The sequence below is a fragment of the Nothobranchius furzeri genome, chromosome 17 (genome assembly GCF_043380555.1).
Source record: "Nothobranchius furzeri strain GRZ-AD chromosome 17, NfurGRZ-RIMD1, whole genome shotgun sequence".
NCBI classification, from domain to species: Eukaryota; Metazoa; Chordata; class Actinopteri; order Cyprinodontiformes; family Nothobranchiidae; genus Nothobranchius; species Nothobranchius furzeri.
In genome coordinates, this window is record NC_091757.1 from 39,789,405 (window position 1) to 39,810,185 (window position 20,781).

At 42.4% G+C, this 20,781-nt stretch overlaps 1 protein-coding gene across 2 annotated transcripts in view; it reads left to right on the forward strand.

Annotated features, from left to right (window-relative positions):
* The window catches only part of inpp5l (inositol polyphosphate-5-phosphatase L), a 28,016-nt gene extending 9,492 nt beyond the window's left edge, over positions 1-18,524 (forward strand). Inside the window, exons 2-16 of one of the 2 annotated variants that reach the window (XM_015972291.3) lie at positions 8,414-8,455; positions 8,701-8,801; positions 8,957-9,044; positions 11,741-11,804; positions 12,282-12,385; positions 12,610-12,662; positions 16,244-16,363; positions 16,543-16,627; positions 16,725-16,820; positions 16,908-16,982; positions 17,164-17,237; positions 17,332-17,443; positions 17,532-17,609; positions 17,696-17,755; positions 18,367-18,524. In XM_015972291.3, the coding sequence (XP_015827777.3) occupies positions 8,414-8,455; positions 8,701-8,801; positions 8,957-9,044; positions 11,741-11,804; positions 12,282-12,385; positions 12,610-12,662; positions 16,244-16,363; positions 16,543-16,627; positions 16,725-16,820; positions 16,908-16,982; positions 17,164-17,237; positions 17,332-17,443; positions 17,532-17,609; positions 17,696-17,737 (1,134 nt within the window). In that variant the 3' untranslated portion in view covers positions 17,738-17,755; positions 18,367-18,524. The remainder of the gene's footprint in view (positions 1-8,413; positions 8,456-8,700; positions 8,802-8,956; positions 9,045-11,740; positions 11,805-12,281; positions 12,386-12,609; positions 12,663-16,243; positions 16,364-16,542; positions 16,628-16,724; positions 16,821-16,907; positions 16,983-17,163; positions 17,238-17,331; positions 17,444-17,531; positions 17,610-17,695; positions 17,756-18,366) is intronic. The other variant, XM_070546027.1, reaches the window with a different exon arrangement.
* Positions 18,525-20,781: the final 2,257 nt, after the last annotated feature.

Genomic DNA, 20,781 nt, shown 5'->3' on the forward strand with positions numbered 1-20,781 from the left:
CGTTCACGCGCGCGACGTTGGATTCCGCATGCACGGGTTTTGGCACCTATCTGATGCCATAAACACTACACTGGAAAAAAATCACACTGCTGTTTTTCTCTAAACCTGCAATATATATTGCCATGATATTAAATATAGGACTTTACGGTACCAGCAAATTCACATGATATCTCTTCGCTAGAAGACATGGCTGATTCAAAATCAATAAAGAAGTATCAATAAGAATGGTTTTAAGTTTAACTTTAAACATTTAACAGGTACCATGGTCCTTAAACCAAGTACTGGTGGTAGCTTTGGAGCTGTGTTCGTGTGCCAGGTCCTGTTGGAAAATGAAATCTGCATCTCCATAAAGTTGGTCAGCAGCAGGAAGCATGAAATGCTCTAAAACTTTCTGGCAGACGGCTGTGTTGACCTTGGATCTCAGAAAACACAATAGACCAACACCAGTAGATGTCATGTAGCCTGACAAGCCAGCCCCATACTTCTTTATGGGAAGCATTGGGTCTGGGAACTCTTCTATTCAAATAACTCCACCCCCTGAGAATTCTAACCGAGCCAATCAGCACTGAGCAGCGTACGTCAAACACACAACGCAATGCTGAGTTTCTCATAAACAACAAAGATGGCGTCTAAAGCAGAGTTTGCTGCGGCTCTTTCCTCTGTTCTAAATTACTTGGACACGTGTTTAAAACCACAAGTAGAAGCACTAAAAGCCTTTCTTCTAAAGAAAGATGTTTGCGCCGTCGCCACGCGTCATTTTTGACTACAGCTAAAAAAACTACAGCATTGCGGACGTCACAAACCTTAATGCTCAGTTTCTTATAAACAACAAAGACTGAAGCAGAGTTCGCTGCAGCTCTTTCCTCTGTTCTACATGACTTGAACATGTCTTTAAAACCACAACAAGAAAAAGGGCTAAAAGCCTTTAAGAAAGATGTTTGCGCCATCGCCAGGTGTCATTTTTGACTACAGTTAAAATCCTACGGGGTTGCGCGATACAGTCGGCATTTCCGCCTTTTTTCTGATGATTATTTTTGAGCTGGCTAGTCCCGCCTCCCATGTGCCACTCTGCCTGTGAGTAACCAGATTAGTTCTCTGTGTAGACAGAGGACAAATCTGACAGGCCAGGCTAGATGATATGGCACCCCAAACCATCACTGACTGTGGAAACTTTACACTGGACCTCAAGCAACGTGGATTCTGTGCCTCTCCTTTCTTCCTCCAGACTCGGGGAACTTGATTTCGAGGGGAAATGCTAAATTTACTTCAAACTCAGCAGCAGCATTCCAGTCCTTTTTGTCTTTAGCCCAGGCGAGATGCTTCTGATGCTGTCTCTTGTTCAAGGCTGGCTTGACACAAGGAGTACGACAGCTGAAACTCCTGTCTTGCATACGTCTTGTGTGTGGTTGTTCTTGAAGCGCTGACTCCAGCTGCAGTCCACTCTTTATGAATCTCCCCCATATTTTGGAATGGGATTTGTTTCACAATCCTCTCCTCGGTGTGGTTATGCTTATGGCTTGTACACTTTTTCTACCACATCTTGTGCTTCCCTTAGCTTCTCTCAATGTTCTTAAACACAGAGCTCTGTGAACAGCCAGTCTCTTATGTAATGACTTTTTGTCTCTTGCCCTCCTTGTGCAAGGTGTCAATGGTCGTCTTTTGGACAACTTTCAAGTCTACAGTCTTCTCTGTGATTGTGTATCCTACAGAACTAGACTGAGAGACCATTTAAAGGCTTTTGCAAGTGTTTTGAGTAAATTAGCTGATTAGAGTGTGGCACCAGGGGTCTTCAATATTGAACCTTTTCACAAAATTCTAATATTCTGAGAACTGAATTTGGGATTTTCATTAGCTGTCAGTTATAATTATCAAAGTTAAGGAATAAACAGTTGAAATCTATCAATCGATGTGCAATGAATGCATCCAATATACATGTTTCACTTTTTGAATGGAAATACTAAAATAAGTCAGCTTTGTCATATTATTATTTTATGACCAGCACCTGTAGATGAGACCAGGACCTGCAGTGTTTATTGCACACACGTTTGTTGCAATGTTGATGCTCAAGTTAATTATTTGAAACTTACACAATGTTGATTGAAAACCTAGGTTGTAAGAAATTAGGAAAATATTTTATGAAGGAAAAATACAAAGACTGTGAAGAAAGATGAATTGCACAAACAAAAAATCATTTTTGTTTTTATTGCATTAAAGAGCGTCACCCCCTACCAGAGTCTTACTCCACTCCCACTTCCTGTTTGAAAAATGCAACAAATGCTGTTGCCTCCGCTAACAAACACACGCACGCACGCATGCACACACACACACACACACACACACACACACACACACACACACACACACACACACACACACACACACACAGGCTCACAACGACATTGTGACATATAGTACAGGCTCACAATGACATTGTGACATCATATGGTACCAGCCAACGTTCTAGGGTACCTCTTAGCCAATAGCGATGGCAGATTTAAATTCAAATGCAGTGCACAGTTTTTACCTGACAACGGCACAACACTGACAGTTTTAGGCAGGACATTAAAATTTTAACTAAAATGCACTAAAGTTCAAAACTATTGACTACACGTGTCGGCAGCATGATTAGACACACATTTATATAGTTTATCAGGAAAAAAAAAGTTGATTTGGGGGTGACTTGCTCTTTAAACCTTGTAGTTTGTTTTTGCCTTTTGACTCGTTTTAATTGATTTTTCTGCCTAAGTCCAGAGGGGATGCACCTAACACTTTTCCTGGAATGGGCCTTGAGTTTATGTACTCATTCATTTGAATTTTTTATTTTTTTGCATTCACCGCATCTTTGTACTTACAATTAGAATGGGTGGAGGAATTATGCATAGAATGTTTCTTGTGTAAGTTCACAAATCTTTCTGTTTTAAATTTGCAAATGGAAAAAAAATGAAACATTTAAATGGAAATAATGATCTGTAGGTTGCAGTTAACATCTTAAATTTTAAAGTTTACGCCACTACAACTAGAGAAATGCTGAACAAATATGACCTGTCTGAAAACTGCCTGTCAAGTACAACATTACAGCACTGAAACAGTTCACTTAAACAAGCATCAAGACTTCTGGAACTTTGTGTTTTAGACAGTTGGACATATGTGGTCATAATGTATCACATCATCAAATCGACTGAACCAAACACAGATTATCAACAACAAGACTTGATACAATCTGTCAACGCAGTAGTGGAGTGATGATGATTTGGGCTTCCACTGCAGCTACAGGACCTGGGCGCCTCATAGGTGACTTAACTTTATAAATCAGAGTCAGATCAGCCACTTTTGGGGCAAACTTTACCTAAGTTGCCACTTGTAACAGGGCAACGATCCAGGCCAGCAGCAAATCTGCAACATGATATCTGAAAAAGCAGTGCTAGTGTTGCAATAGCCCAATCAAAGTCCAGTATAGATACTGTGGCAGAATGCTTAGATGGCTGTGTACAAAATGTGCTTTCACAGCTATGCTGTTAAAATGATTTACCACAACTCCAGTAAATGCCATAAAAACCAGAGTATATTTGTTCTTGCCACAACCCTGCCTGCCCTCCTCTCCCAACGATTGGACAGGAATTCGAGAAACGCGATTGGTAGCTAAGACTCGTGCTCTCATTGGTTCCACCCAAGTTCCTCCCACTGACGCTAGAATCGAGACAAAAAGATTTGTAACACTGTAGATTTGAGGTTTGTACCTGTAGAATGAAATGTGTGTTTTGATAGTTTTGATTTCAAACTTGTACCTTGATTTTTTCAATTTGGAAGTCTGCTAGTTACAAAACGAAAGTTTCATGTTTCTGAATGAATGTTTGATGTTACAAAATGAGTAGTAAATGTACAAAATAATAGTTTGATTTTACAAAATAAAAAATACATTTACAAAATACAATGTTCCTGTTACAAAATAAGAAATACAAGTACGAATTGAGAATTACAAGTTAGAAAACTAAAGTTACAAGTTACGAATCCAAAGTTACAAGTTACAAATCCAAAGTTACATGTGATGAAACATGTTTGAAGTTACAAAACTTGGTACAAGTTACGCTGAATATTGTCCCAATCCTAGCTCCATACAGGTGCCAGTTGAGGTGGCTAGGGCATCTTTAGTATGCCTCCTGGGAGGATGCCTTCTGGGAGAGCCTAAGGATTCGACCTCGGACAAGTGGAGGAAAATGGATTGAATAAATGAACTGAACTGCACTGAAAGATAAAGATTTCTCAATTAGAAAAATTTCGAGAGGAACCAGTTGAGGTGACTCGGGCATCTGGTCAGGATGCCTCCTGGACACCTCCCTGCTGAGGTTTTCCAGGCACGTCCAACTGGGAGGAGACCTAAAGATAGACCCAGGACACATTGGAGGGACTGTGTCTCTCACTTGGCCAGGAAACGCCTTGGGATTTCCCCGGAGGAGCTGGCCCAAGTGGCTGGGGAGAGGGAAGTCTGGGCCTCTCGACTTAGGCTACTGCCCCTGCGACCCGACTCCGGATAAGCGAATGAAAGTGGATGGATGGATGGATTTAATTAGAAAAAGTAGTACATTAATTTTTCTCTATCTTAGTCTTAACCTATAAAAGGACAACAATTACATGGCAAATAATGCTAAATCACACACTTTTTTATGTAGTTGTATAAAATATAGTATCAGTCATTGCCAGTGTAACCAGATTTGCGTGTGTGTAAGTAACGAGGGGTGGGCAATATGGAAAAAAAATCAAAGCAATTCCATGTGAACGATAGGGGGCAGTAGATACCTAAATCATTGCAAGCGAGCATTATTTTTGTGTTCAAGTAAGACCTTACCAACGGATGGCCATTGCGGTCAAAAATCCTTGGGAGTGTAACCTCCAGCAAAATAACAAGAACATCAGATTTCCTTTCATCAGTGCCAACGAGCGAAGAGGTAAATGTGTAAAAGAACGTTTATTAATGCTGAAAGTTTTTTAACCGTTTCTTACAAATCAGTAAATGCATTCTGTCCTCACGGGCTTCCGTAGAAGGAAACATGGCATCCAATATGGCGTTTCCCAGAGACTTGGACCCACTCCATGTATTTTAGACCCAATTTTTATGGTTATATATTAAGAAACTGCCAATATTTATCAACAACTGGGCATCTTTTAATTCATTTACAACAACTTTTGAATGGATATTTCCAGAGATTAATGGTAAAATGGACACATTGCCACTTTAAACGTGTTTTGAGGAATATTACAAATGACCATAATCACATCATTCAGCACCACATTAAAGCTGTAGACCTGTAGAAGTATTTCAACAAGTTACCTTTGTGATGGTATCTCCCATTGTGGCACGATACACACTTCAACATGGGTGGGGTCACATCTATCAGAAATCCATGTCAAATGAGATTAAGCATCAATGCAGCATGTGCATGTGAGTTAAATCTGGTATAATCTATATGATTATTACAAGCTGTCTAGTGAGCCTCGGGGGATCTGGTGAGTCTGTCAGAAATGCAGTTCCTCCTCCATGAGTTCATATTGTAGCTGGACCACATGTTTATAGAATCTATCAGTTTTCCCAAAATGTTCTACTTTAGTTTTTTTATAGCTTTTCTCAGATATTTCTCAGATATGCCAGGTTTCATAAGCATTTACTGACAATTACTTTAAGTTTATAGAAGAGTTCATAATTGCAGTCTTGGTATTTTTCATGGCCCATATAGTTCCCTTCTAGCAGGCTTGTCAGTTAGCATTGATTTAGCATGCACTTGTACAAGTTCTCAAAGGGATGAATTTCTGGAAAGTTTCCTGGCGATGGACCCATCATTTTGATGTTTTGATGCCCGAGCCACTTTATGGCTTATGTATGTAGTGTCTAATGACATGATGCGTCATTGTGCTGGAAAAAGAGTTGTTCATTGCCATACTGTACTTGGATGGCTGGACAGAGTTACATTTGGACGACGTTAAGGTGTGCTATGGTTAAGCATATCCAAATGTTTTACCACTGCTGATATTTATCTTTTTATTTAAATTTTTTTTTTATACATTGACATCGGCCGATATTTGTCCTCAGTAAAGTCGATTTAAAAGCAGGCACATCCTCGGGCAGCTCGGTGTCACGCATTGGTATCGGTAATAGAAAAATCAATGTTGGTCGAGCTCTAGTAGTGCTTAATAACTCTTTGTTTTCAGGATAATTCTTTTTCTGGATGCCCCTAAACTGTCCTCGGCAGTCCAATCTCTATAAATTTTACAGAATATGTGTTTGACCCTGATGTCTTTATGTAGGGAAAAAATGGCTTCTCTGCTGCCCTTGTTGACACCAGGCCATCTTCTCCCCATACATGCAGATGCACTCACACCTGTCTGCTAAGGAACATGCTTTTGAGGACAGTAACGTGCACATTTCAGAGTGTCATAGTATTAATCCTCTTAAAAGCTATAGTTCAGCCCTGACTCTTTTCCTCAGGCAGATTCACATGAAGTCACACCCTAAGGCATTTGTTTATTACCACTTTTTGTTGTTAAAGGGTTGGTCACCCCCCTCCCACACTTGATGCTTGAAAAATGCACCTAAAGGAGGCGTTCCCTGGCGGACCGAGAGAGTAGTGCTGAGGCAGTGACTTACAGGACTCTCCTCAACTCACTTTTGTAGGTTCTCAGTTGAAGAAAAGAGCCACTAACAACTTATGTGTGCGGACACCCAGACACTTTACACACTGGAGGAGAACATTATTTTAAGGAGGCAAATAGCTCTGAGTTGTATCGTTTCGTATCGACTGGTGAGGGGCCGGACTACCTCAACTGCAGTTTAGTGCAGTGTAGCCACATAATACGTTACCAGCAATGTCACTTGGTACCTCTTAGCCGGAAGACATGGCTAATTCAAAATCAAGATGGAGCAATAATGATGGTTTTAGGTTGAAATTTTAAATAAGATGGACTAAAATGTCAAAATAATGACTGTGCATGTTTACAGCTCTATTAGAAACCCATCTATACAGTTTATCAGCAACAAAAGTTCATTTAGGGATGATTTGCTCTTTAAAAGAAAATAAAACCTCAAACAACTCAACTCAGGGTGTTACATCCGCTCTAACGAGTGATTGTTCTCCAGTGACTTGAAGCCTTGACATTTAAGCCTATGATCAGAACAGCCAAGCCTGCTGGATGAGAGGTGAAACATCTCATAATTTAGTTTAATATTCTTACTTTCATGCAGCTTGATTTGCTGTCAAATAGCCAATATACTTTCAAAGCCAAAGTTCTCAGACACACCTCTATGATTTATAAATATATCACACTGGGCTGCATGCTTTGTAGCACATTTGCCTTGCAGGAGTGTCAGCAGTCAGACGCGTGAGAATCAGAAGGCTGAACAATAACCTGTAGAATAAAGTCATCATGCTAGAGCAGCTTTCTCTGTGGTGGACCACACCAGCTTCTGCCACAATAAATAATTATAATAATACTAATAAATCACACACAAAGTTGTGAACATTTTTTTAATTTCCTTTCTGAACTATTTCTGTTGAGTTTAATGTTTAAAATCTGTTAGATTGTTACTGACAGCAGCTACATTTAAGTTTCACTTCCTGTTCTGACTGAATGCTGCTGCAGCATGGAGGTGTAGTTCTCAGTCATCCTGGACATGATCATCCTGAGAGTTTTAGCTGAAAACAGCTGGACGTTTCTGGATCTGTAGGAGACATTTAGCCTCTCATCCCAGAGGCTTCTTCCAGACTTTGGTTGTGGTCAGAAACAAACACACTGGTTGTGCTGCAAGTATTTTTTTCTTAAAAACATGTTTTTGTCTAAATGAAGGTGATGTTATTGTTCATAGAATTAAAATTCATGTTGAAGTTAAAATTATTTCATCAAGTAGGGCCTGTGGTCAGCTAGCTCTAACCCTAACCCGTCTAACCCTAACTCTAACTCATCGAAACAAAGAATGGGAATCGGAATCGTTCAAAATCAAATGATGCCCAACCCTAGTGTGTTGCTGTTATCCAATCAGAGACAAGATGTCAAAATATCAGGAAATAAGATTCCAATCCTGCCATGTTAAGCTCTCCTCTGATGTGACAGACTTGTTCCTGCTGATCCAGACATTTCACATATTATTATTTTTGCCCTGAGTGCGACTTGCAAGGCATTCATTCCTACTAGAGACTACTGCAAATGTATCGGAAAAACACATTTCTCACACCTTTAAAGTGCTTTGGGGTCCTCTGACTCAGGATGGTGCTACAAGTGTGGCTAGCCAGGCTATTATAGTTTAGCTGTTTTTCTGAAATAAAAAATGTCTTCTTCTGTTTTATTTTGTGTCCAAGCCCGATTCAAACAGGTAAATAAGTGAATGACGTCTGAATTTTCCCAGTGATTGTAATCTGTCTTTTTCAAGGTTGGTGAAATGCAAAATGGATGGCTACAGGAATTGTATAAGGTAAGTTTGAACATTTCTTACTTGCATGACTTTTATCAGTTTGACATATTTTAGCTGATTTCTCATTTAGAAATACTTCAGTGACATCTGCTTCTAAACATTCTTCCTCAAGAAAACCTTCACTGTGCTGATTATTCTTAGCATGAACGCCCACATTAAAACAATGACCTTAAATAATAAACTTTTATCTTTAAATGACTGATGTTGTCCAGTTGCTGCACTCAGCTTTTTCCCCTTTGGAACAGACAATCAGCAAACACAAGCCACAGTTCATCGCTCTGCACTTCCAGGAGGTTGGAGGGAAGGACTACATGGTCAACATGGGCCAAGCAGAAAACTTTTTCTGGTATGCATCATGTACAACCACCTCATGCTGTCAGTTTAGAATAAAACTGTTAAACATTCAGTCAAACTGATTAGCCGATTGTAAGGCATTAAATCAGCTGCACGTCCGATTAAAACTACGTTTCTTCTCTCTCTTCTGTGCTCTGCTCATCCCAGTAACATCGAGTCCAGCGAGGAAATGAAAGACTTTGACAGGGTTTCCATTTACATAGACAACGAGTTCCAATCAGAAGACACCTTCACGGTAAGGAAGCAAACACTTAGAAGGAATTCCTGCGTCCTTCCACAAGGTGGAGCTCTCCTCCATGTAAATACAGCCTCAGCAGCGGCTCCAGACTATGGTTGGTTCCTTGTAGCAGTTGCTGATATCACACCAGTACTTTACTAGATATGAAGTTATGAGTTTAAACTATAAGTACTAGTTATACTCAACTATTAGTAAGTTTAAGCCTAAATAAATGACTGACTAGACGGACGAATTAAAAATAATTACTGTCTCTACTGGTTTAAGGGTGTTTTAGTTGTTTGTAATTGGGTTATTTCTGTTTATGTTTACCTGTAATTGAGCTTCATACATTGTGCACCCAGGCTAGAGGGATACAAGGTGTGTGTGAGTGAGTGTGTGTGTGTGTGTGTGTGTGTGTGTGTGTGTGTGTGTGTGTGTGTGTGTGTGTGTGTGTGTGTGTGTGTGTGTGTGTGAGAGAGAGAGAGAGAGAGAGAGAGGTCTTATAGGACAAAGCAATATGATAATGGTAAATGACCCTCACTTGTATAGCGCCATTCACAGCCAGAGGACCCCAAAGCACTTTACACTACAGTGCATCATTCATCCATTCACACACTGATGGTGATGAGCTACAGTGAAGCCTCAGGTGCCCTGGGGCGCACTGACAGATACCTCTGACCACCACCAGCAGGCAAGGTGGGTTAAGCGTCTTGGCCAAGGACACAACAGCAGAACTTTGTCCGGAGCTAGGTTGGAACCTGCAACCTTTCGATTACTGGACAACCTGTTCAGCCTGTTGAGCTACTGCTGCCCAGTGGATGTGGCACGGTAACGAGGCAGACAAGTCTGTTAAGTCGCTCCTGCTGAACCCAGAAGTCTTTAAGAGCAGCGTGAACTAGATTCATGAGATTATTTACTCTGTGTTTTAGTCCCTTGGTCCTGCGTCCCCATAACAAGACTTGTCAGTGTTTTTCTGTCTCTGACTGTTGGGTGAAACACCTCAAGTCAGTGTCTGAGCTTGTAAGTATTAACCCTTCCTCCTCCCAGGTGATCCCCTCACACTGCTCGTCTGACAGCAGGGGTCAGTGACTGCATCATTAGACTGGAGGTGTGTGTGTGTGTGTGTGTGTGTGTGTGCGTGTGTGTGTGTTGGTAGTGGTGGTGGTTGGGGGGGGGTCAATGACCAGGTGTGGAAAATACTAGCCTAACTCAATACATTTAACTCCAGATTAAAACTATTGATCCCAGCCCATTTGTACACCATACATTAAGTGTGTGTGTGTGTGTGTGTGTGTGTGTGTGTGTGTGTGTGTGTGTGTGTGTGTGTGTGTGTGTGTGTGCGTGCGGAGGACAGATGGGACTAAGTTTCCACTGCACTCAAGTGTTTGCACCCTTCACTGTTTGCCCTGGGAGGGTTGCAGCCCTCCCCCCGACCGCCACCCCACATAATGCCTCATTCTCATTTCGGTTGTGCCACTTGCATTGATTTTCAATTTGTTTCCCCTTGGCTGAAAATCATCAGTTATAAAGCCAAGAGAGAGTTTGGGAGTAAGGGGGTGTGGGGGTGGGGGGGTCTCCTTTCACATGGACTGCAGGAGTAGAGGTGGCAGACTCACATGAATCCCCAGTACAAATGGTGTTTTGATAAAAAATCACTTTAAAGTCAATAGTTTTTTATTAAACTGTGCACAAACCTGATTGATGAAGATAGGTGTTTGGCAGAGTATGTGAAGACGAGAGAGAGAGAGAGTGTGTGTGTGTGTGTGTGCTGAGCTGTATAAAACATTTTTAAGAACCCAACATTAACTATGTTTCGCTATTATCTTCCTTCAAGTTCCTATTTTTACATATTTCTGTAGAAGTTCCACCACTTCTGACACAAACATGTCACTTTTTTGCATTGCAGCAAGATTCTTCTGACACCAACTCTCTCCGTTTGGTTTGAGGAACTCCTCAGGCGAGATCTAACCTTAGTTTAGACAAGTCGGTCACTAATTGCTGTTCACTGAAGCCGTCAGGGGAGACACTTCCATTCTATTAAATGAGGACAACTTTGGCACAGAAGATAAACGATCTCTTCAGGGAGAGATCTCTCATGCTCTGGCTGATGTGCGTGTGCATGTGTGTGTGTGTGTGTGTGTGTGTGTGTGTGTGTGTGTGTGAAGGGGTGGGGTGGGGTGTCACACAGTGGTCCGTCACGCCCCAAGCCCTACGTGTGGTGGCTGATTTTTCTTCGGCCCCCACTCAGCACTGGCGCACTGGCAGACAGCAGACCTGCTGCTTAATACCTTTTAAATGGTTTTAATTTTCTGTCTTTATTGATTTTGCAGGGCATGATTAATCAGATCAGTGGAGCAGGCAGTTAGTACATTAAAAATTGTCAACCCCTTGTCAGGAATGATTGGGCACTGAAGTGAGTAAGAGGCAGCACCGGACAGCTTTATTCTTTCAAGTTTCACTTTTTTTTTTCTTCAGACAATAAAAATAACAAGTTTGTTATGTTTTGTTCAACATCTAGCGTATCCACACACACTATATTTTGCCGCTGTGGTTCTGTAATCTGCAAATCAGAGTAATGTGTCGGGGACCAGATTCAGCAGACTAACACATTAAAATGTTGATAGTAAAGTAATTTAGTCTATATTTTCTCTTAATTTGTTGAGCAATAGTTTAGTTTTTAGATCATTTCTGATGTTTCTGTGTTCTTTCTGCAGGCTTTGGGAAGCATGTACTTCATCCACAAAACGCTGAAAAACATCTATCAATATGACTTTAATGGTAAAAGTTCCATCTAACCATCTTTTTACTCGGAAAACACAAACTCACTGTTTTGACAAACTGATTCTACTATAATAAGAGCAACATGTTGCACACTGTTGCCAAAATGTTGCGTTTTTTGTGTCAAAAGGCATTTTAAGATGTTTGTGTATTGATCATTTGATGGCTACGCTTCCCAGCCAGGTATTTGCAAAGACCTAGAATTTAAAGTGGAGCTGGTATTTAGCTGTTGCATAGTCCGGTCACGTTGGATGTGAAAAAGCTCCACAGAAAAGCTTATGGAAGAACCATAAACATCCCGGAGCTGCCACTCGCTGTGTGGCCCAAAGCGGTTGTCGTTGGCCAAACTAAGTCTAATGGCCCGCCTATAGATTCTCTCATCACGTATGCCACTCTGATGAGGTTAACACCAGTTTATTGATCGCTGTTTGCATGTTTTCTCACTCTTTTCCATGTCACCCGGCCTCTCTCTCACAGTTAAGGATTTGAAAGCAGTGCAGGGGAAGAACAAGCATGTGGGCTCTTTGGACAGGGTCGCCACTGTGGAGAAAGAAAAATTCCCAAAGAATTTCTGGCCTGATGTGAGTATGTATGGAGGAGTGTGTGGAGAGAGGTATGGAAGGAGTACTCATGGGCCAAAGAGATGTTGGGACAAATGAGTCTACTGGGGCCACTGGGGATGTGTGACTGCTCTGACAGGGAGATGAGACAGATTATGTGCAAGGATCAATAATGATCAGCTTGACTTTTTAAAGACACGGCTCACCATTTTTTAGTTATTCACTCCTATTTGTCTTCGTTGCAGTTCAAGTGGTCCAGGAAGGGCTTCATGAGGACTCGTTGGCTCATACACAACCAGTATGTAACACTACAGTACAGCACAAGGGCTGTTTGCTCCACACTCAGTCGTACCCCAAATTTCCAGCTCATGCATAAGCAGTGCATGACATCTGCGAAGCTGAATATACAGCTAATAGCCACTGTTGTTGTCAGTGGGTTTGCAGCGGCACATTAAATTGCTCACAATTTTGGGTGTATTTATTTGCGCACTATGCTCCCAGTTCACAAAAGAGAGATTAGGGAGAGTGGCTTAAGGTGCAATACAATTCTCCACCTCTAGATGGCGACCTCTGACAAAAAAATCTGCATATTTTCTTTAACCCAAAAATTAAAAAAAAAACCCATCATGGCCAAGGGTATAAAGAACAGAAAATTCACCACTACTCTTTTGGATATAGGGAGCCTAACCCCAAAATTCCACTACCTCTGCTCCGCCCCCGCCTTCCGCAGCCGCTCGCTTCCGAACTCAATTTTTACTGGTACCCGCTCTACAACGGCTCTGCTCCGGTGCGGAGACCTGAGGTGTGCAAACAGGCATGCGCGGGACTTTCGAGATCTTGCGATACAGTCTGAGCAATAAATGCAGAAGTTAGATCCAAACACCCGTTGTGTGGGAGAAGCATCGAAATGAACGGTTTAATCTGCCCATCATTTGTGTTGAGAGATCAGCAGTTTTTGGATCAACAAAGTGTGACTACTTTGATAGTGGAAACTGTATTTATGGCTTATTTTTGTGCATTTAAAGTTCAGCCGCCATTGATAGTTATTAAAAGTTGTTAAACCTGTGCATATGAAACAAAAACGCTTTTTGTTTATCGATTTATTGTGAAATAATGGAAGCTGTGCTTGCTCCCTTTCCTGTTGGGCGGTTGTGATTTCTGTCCATTGACTGCGGAGGTGCTCCGGCGTCCGGCAAAAATAGAATCGATCCTATTTTTGCCGGATGGCGGAACGGCGGGCGGCGCTATGCACCGCACGACCGCAGTAATGGAACAGCTCTGATTGACTACAACGGGACCGATTTTGCTGCGAGTTCGTGCCGGAGCGGAGCGCAGCGGAGTGCAGGTGTGATCAGCTCTGGAAAGCGTTGACCACAATTTGCAGATCACGTTTATTTTTCAAGGAGATCGGCCGCAGATTCCTCTTTGGCATTCTAGGAATCGAAATGAAAAACTTTGAACGATTCCGGGAAAAGCTAACAGTTGGAACCGGTTCCAATCGATGCTCGATGCCCAACCCTAATTAGTCAACGGGGCTACAAGAGCTATTTCCTAATCCGCTTTGCCTCAGACCCTGGATCGCACTTATGTTGTACTGCAATTTAAATGAAAACCAATGATGGGTGTTTCGACCACACCAGTCACGTAATTTGTGATTTATCAGCTTGTAAATGTTTGCAATTAGCATGACTACACACAAGACATCGGCACGTCGCATATGTGACATCACCACAGAATCTCCTCTCCCCTAACGTAGCTGCTACTTACCACATGGCCAAATTTATGGTGGTTCTTTCCTCCTGAAGGAAGGATTTGAAGTTTGCTGAACACACAGCCCTTTTCCCTCAGTTTTTGTCCGTGTCCGGTTCGATGACATCACTTTCATGAAGCACATTTGTAGTCCTGGACTTTTTTTTCACACAAAAACTAAAATAGCATCCCCCCATGCAAAAATAAGCACTTTCTTGGTATCAAAATGTGTCTTTCAAATTTACGGACATCATATGTGAAACCATGGCACAAAACAAGCAGAATTTGAAAATAGCGTTTTTAGCTCCATTGACTGGCATTAATTTTTTCGTTCTTCTGGGGACCCGTGGTCTGGAAGTAGATGGGTGTGACTTAGGCTCCCTATATGCTGACTTTTTCCTTGCTTGTTGTCGCATGAATGAACAAAATCATGTGTGACCTTGCAATTCTCCTGTGATTTCATGATGTTGCAGGACCAGCTGAGTGGAATGAATTCAAGGCCACTTTGCCTCCAAAACGCTTCCAGTAGGAAGTGACGTGTCTTTTACATTACGCGCTGCTTACACATCCGGTGGAAACCCTCGGTTACAAGACTCATTTTATGGCTGTCACTATGTTAGTCGGGATTTCTCCATAAAACCTAAGATCACACAAACCGCTCTTCTCTGCAGGTGCGACACTGGTTACTTACTCATCCCCTCTTTATTAAAAAACCATCTCTTTATCACTACATTTTATTGCATGGTGATGTCATTGTTGCTTTTGCCGATCATTTCCTCTGCCTTCATGAGGTCATAAAACGGCTGTTACTCCAGCTCTGAACAAAGCCGAGTGAGCCAAAGTTCAAGGTTACATTTATCATTCAAGGTATCCGCGGGTCCTTAAAAAGTCTTAAAAAGTCTTAAATTTACTTTTCCAAATTTAAGGCCTTGAAAATCCTTAAAAATTACAAATAATCCTGAAATACAGTTTCCAAAGGTCTTAAATTACCAAAGACCCATTAAACTAGATTATTTTATTCATTTTTGTGAATTTCTAGTTAGTCTTCAGCATTTTTTGTGTATGATGTTGGCGTAAGCGGAACCGTACACATTCAGTTGGTTGTGAAAGGGGACTATTTTTAGATTAGCACATTAGCTGGTTAAGCTAGTGGGAGCTTGTGTCGTGGAAAAGTGCAAGTTTAATGGTAACTGGATGATTAATCCCACGTTCGCGACGTGGTTAGCACCGGTCCCAGGCAATAGCTGGAAATTATAGCAGAAATTAAATTTTAAAAAATAGCTTAATTTGGTCAAAGTGGCCTTAAAAAAGGTCTTAAAAAGTCTTAAATTTGGCTCCCATAAACCTGCAGATACCCTGATCATTGTAAAATCCAGATCAGGCTTCTAATCCTACGCTGTTGTTCTTTTTTAAAACACAGAGCAGTTTTGTTTTAAAAAAGAACTACAGCATGGAATTAGAGAAACGACACAGCAAGAACACACCTAAGAGGCTTCTAATCCTGTGGTATGCACAGATTAAATATTGTTTATTAAACTTAATAAATACCCTCAAAATGTATTAAGTTGAAATGGGATAAGCCTTTAAATGTGGATGTGGGAATCCAACTTTAGTGTCAAAAATAATCCTGTAAACTAAAAGTCTTTCATTAATGTTTCAGGATTATTCTGTAAGTCAACAAGTTAAAAGTTAAAGTTAAAGTCCCATTAGTTGTCACACACACTGATGTGTGTGCGAAATTTGTTCTCCGCATTTGACCCATCCCCTGGGGGAGCGGTGAGCTGCAGACACAGCCGCGCTCGGGAACCATTTGGTGGTTTAACCCCCCAATCCAACCCCTTAATGCTGAGTGTCAAGCAGAGAGGCATTGGGTCCCATTATTTCAAAGTCTTTGGTATGACCCGACCAGGAATCGAACCCTGATCTCCCGGTCTCAGGGCGGATGCTCTACCACTAGACCACTGAGCTGGTAAAAGCTACTTAGCAGGGTGTAGAGCATTTGTCTTCCGTTGATACTCAAAAGGAAAGAGTTCTAAAACTCTCACACGTGTTTTTAAACACTAAAGTGATACATGTTTTAGCACCTACCACATGTCGTTGTGTGTGTGTGTGTGTGTGTTTTCTTCACAGAGGTGTAGACCTGGTCAACATCCACCTGTTCCACGATGCCTCCAACCTTATTGCCTGTAATTCCAGTCCTTCTGTTTATTCAGGCAATCGTAAAAATGCTCTCAGATATGTCATCAACAGGTGAGATGTTTTAGAAATGTCGCCGATATCTGCAGAATAATAAATAAAGCGCACCCCGAGTATGGATCTAGTACATATCCTGTAGGAATTTAGATGAACTTGGGCGTTTTTGTGAAATTTAACACATTCACGGCATAATAAAAAGGCCTGACAGCATTCATTTCTATCATTTCCTCCAGGATATCTGACAGCCGCTTCACTGCTCTGCCGTTTTTCCTGTTTGGAGACTTTAACTTCCGTCTTGACACCCTTAGTGTGGTTGAGGTTTGTTTCTGCATCCGTTCTTCTTAAAGCTTGAGTGATAAGAGGATGTTTCAGCCTGACATCTCGTCTAAACACCCATCGGTGTTTCTGCTTCCAGCATCTGTCCATTGAAACAGAAATGCAGACGGTGAAGAAGGACAGCACCAACGAAGTGGAGAAGATCATATGTGAGGAAAAGGACAGCACCCACCAGGTGATTTCAACCAGAACTTGTTGGATTTCATTAAAAATGTTGGTTTAGGCCTGTTTTTTAATTTGTCCTGCTTTGTTTCCTTCTCAGTTGGTGCTTCATATCGAGGAGAAGTTGTTTGAATATCTGCACGAGGCCTTTTTCAGAGAGGACAATGGCAAAGCGGTAAGAATCCGGTCTCAGGTTATGGCGCTACGATTTAACACGCTGACAAATATTTCATATTACATCCTGTCGGCACAAAACCAGACAAACAAACGAGAACTATAGAAACAACCAAACTGCTACGTCTGTCATTGGAAATTCATCGCAATTCATCATCATTTGGAAATTTTCTATCCCTCAGCTTTTGAAATATGACAAAGAAGTGCAAGCGTTTTGTGACATCATTAGAGAAGTGGACATCACGTTTCCTCCCAGGTAAGATGATGAAATGTGCTGCAAATAAGATGTAAATAACTCCTTCAGTTTTCTTGTTTTTATTCTTACACACTGTTATGTTTTACCCATACAGCTACCCATACAGTGAAGACCACAATCAGCCGACCCGCTACATGAACACTCGCTGCCCTGCCTGGTGTGACCGTATCCTCATGTCCCACACCGCCGATGACCTCATCCACTGGGTCCGTCCTAACTCTCTGCACCCTGCGTGTCTCCACACGTGATTCTTTAGGTCTGGGTACGAATGATCAGGTTCATTGTTGTTTTCAGAGCGATGATGATGAAGAAGAAGAGAAGAGTGTTGTTTACAACACAGTAGGTCCTAACGTCTGTATGGGAGACCATAAGGTAAGCGTTTAAAAATCATTAATATCCCACAGGCAGTAAATCAGCCTCCTGGAGTGACTCTTAACGGTTCTCTGTTTCTCCTACAGCCGGTTTTCCTGTTTTTCCAACTAAAGACGAATAACCATTGACCCCAATCCTTCTTTTTGGTAAGAGTGTGTGTTAGTGTGTCTAGGTAAGATGTAGGTGCTTCCAGAAGCTAGATTCAGAGAGCAATCGGAGTAATTCAGGTCTGCTCCCAGGAGAGCCATAACCAAAGCAGCCCGCTGGACTCGGTGTGAAGTAAGATGAAGTGCCTGCGGGACACAGGCGCACCTTTGTGTCCGGTGCAGCTTGATCACAGGCGATCAGCACCTTCTGCTGATCTATGTCGATCCAATCCTCTCTGCTGCCGCTGTTGCTACACATTAAATGCACTGCAGGCTTTCTTTTCATTAATTACCACCAGGATGGCCAGCTGGAGAGACATTTATCGCGGCCGACGGCGTATTGGCATTTTTACGGCCATGATTTTGTTTTGCTGCTGTTTACATTTATTTATTAGTGGATGGACTGCTTTATCATGATTGCTCTTTAGGGGGCTTTAAATCGATGAGATCCTTTCAGTGTGGGAGATGCTTCCTGCTACGTGTTAGACAAAAGCACTCCGAGGCATCGTTTGTCTCTGATTCTTAGACAAACCAATATTAAATCTAGTTTCAGATCTGGTCTCGTGCACTCTGACCGTGTGGTATTTATGGTGTGTTTGTGTCTGCTCCAGGTTCACAACCTGTTTGTCACCATGAAGAATCAGCATGATCACCACAACTCACTCATCAGCTGCCAGCAGGGCTCGTTATCTCTCTCCCTTCACGTGGTCTCTGGTATCTGATCTGACTGCTGAGCCTCAGCACCTCTACGCTCACACCCTCTGAGGCCTAGTCCACACGTAGCCGGGTTTTTTTAAAAACGAATATCCGCCCCTCCAAAAACTTGCATCCACACCACCTCGTTTAAAAAAAAACTGTCCACACGTACCCGGATAAATATGTTGTTAAGGACATGCCAGACCTGTAGGCGGCAGTACTTCCCCCATTCTTAACCTCGTCCTTCGTCTGTGGTCTTCCGCAAGGAGCAGTAATTCCACTTGCAAAAACAAACCAGCAAAAAGCGCTTGGACAATTGATAAAGCGAGCGCAGCTCTGAGGGCATCCATGCTGTCGGCTAGCGTAAACACAGGTCGCACACGTGATGTCAGCATTTTTTTGTCGCGGAAAGTGACGTTGGCGGACCTTAAAACTCTGGTTGTGTCTGTCCACACGCAGACACCCAAAACGGAGAAAACGCAGATCTTCACTTTGGCCGGAGTTTTTAAAAAGATCCGTTTTTGTGTGAAAAAGCTCCGTTTTCGTGTGGATGACAGGCCACAACGTAGAAAAATATCTACGTTTTGGTAATTCCCCGGCTACGTGTGGACAGGGCCTGAATCTGCTGCTGAAAACACGACCCAGGCTCCTCCTCAGTCACTGACCAAAACCTTCAGCTAGTCTGACCTTTTTAAAGAATTATAAACCCTTTAAATCCATGCAGGGATTGATCTCTGTGACCTTAATGCAGTTCAGACTTATACTGTTGTAAATTTTGAACACTGGCTGTGTGTGTGCGCGCGCGTGTGTGTGTGTGTGTGTGTGTTTGTGTGTGTGCGCGCGCGCGTGTGTGTGTGTGTGTGCAGTTTTGTAAGTCATGCTCTCTTTAGTTCTTATCTTTACAGTCGCTGTAGTTTTCCTCACACAGAGGAGGAATGTGGCTCCTCTGTTTTTATTTTGATGATCTCCACAGATTCAGCTGAACTGATGAAGGATTTTACACCGACATGTTTTCATCTGAACTCGCACCACACACAGCCGCTCTAACCGTGCTTCCTGAGTCGGTGTTCTAATCAACGTGCAAAAGGAATTCTAGACACGACAACCACCTTCACCAGCTTTCATCTCCTAATTGAACAGAAATAAGCCACGCCTCCCAGTTTTAATGACTCCTTCTATGTACCAGCTGTACATAAAACCAAGTGCTGTGTTTCATAAGCTACAGCTCAGCAGGTCTCAGTTTGTCTCCATCCTTCAGCTGCTGTCCATCCACACAAACATCATCACTGCCCTGGTTTTTCTTAGCTTTAGCTCCTGGCAATCTCTTAATGTTTACTTCATAAGAAAGTGAACGCTTCCGTTCCTCTGACGTTTGAAGTTCCTCTGAACTTGCAGCAACTACACACACACACACACACACACACACACACACACACACACACACACACACACACGCACACACACACACACGCACGCACACACACACGCACGCACACACACACGCACGCACACACACACACACACACACACACACACACACACGCACGCACACACACACGCACACACACACGCACACACACACGCACACGCACACACAACACAGAAGCACTGTTTGTAAAAATGTCCTTTTAGACTTTATTTTTGTGCTGTTTTTTTGTAGCTCCAGAGCTTCTAACCCCGGGTTTCCACGGGAGCCGTCAGCAGCACGTTACTGCAGCAGCACGTCTTGCTTGCGTAAGCTGCTGCTTGGCCCTTCCCACGAGACGCGAAGCAGCAGAGAGCAGCTGTCACCGACCGAGCACGAAGTCACACGAGTGACTTCGTCAGTAAACACAACAACAAGCAGGAGAAAACTACAACATGGTTTGTGTTTTATGTTCTGTTCGTTTTATAATCGCCAATACGGACCTGAAAAACAAAGGAGACCGCTAGCTAGGTGATAACTTCTCACGGGGCCGCACAGTTAGTAACCTTTTTTAAAGTAAAGCAACCGGAAGGCAGTACATTCTTTATTCTGAAAATCTCGGGAGCTTCTCTCCATTTCCGCGTCCGATTTCCTGTCTTTCCTTCCCCAAAAATGTCGAACTTGACCCGTTTCAGAGGCGTCGCGCGTAGAAAATAGAACCAGCGCGTAAAGGCCGCGACATGCTGCTCCTGAGACGCGGCCGACTCGCGCTGCTGACGGCTCCAGTGGAAAGCCGGGGTAATTCTTATATGATCAGTTTGTTGTTTTGACGTGTCTTTTTTTCATATTAATTTGGTTAAACCTCTTTACTACTTGTTGTATTTTGCTTTTTTTGGATATCCGTGTGATGAAACAACAAAACCTC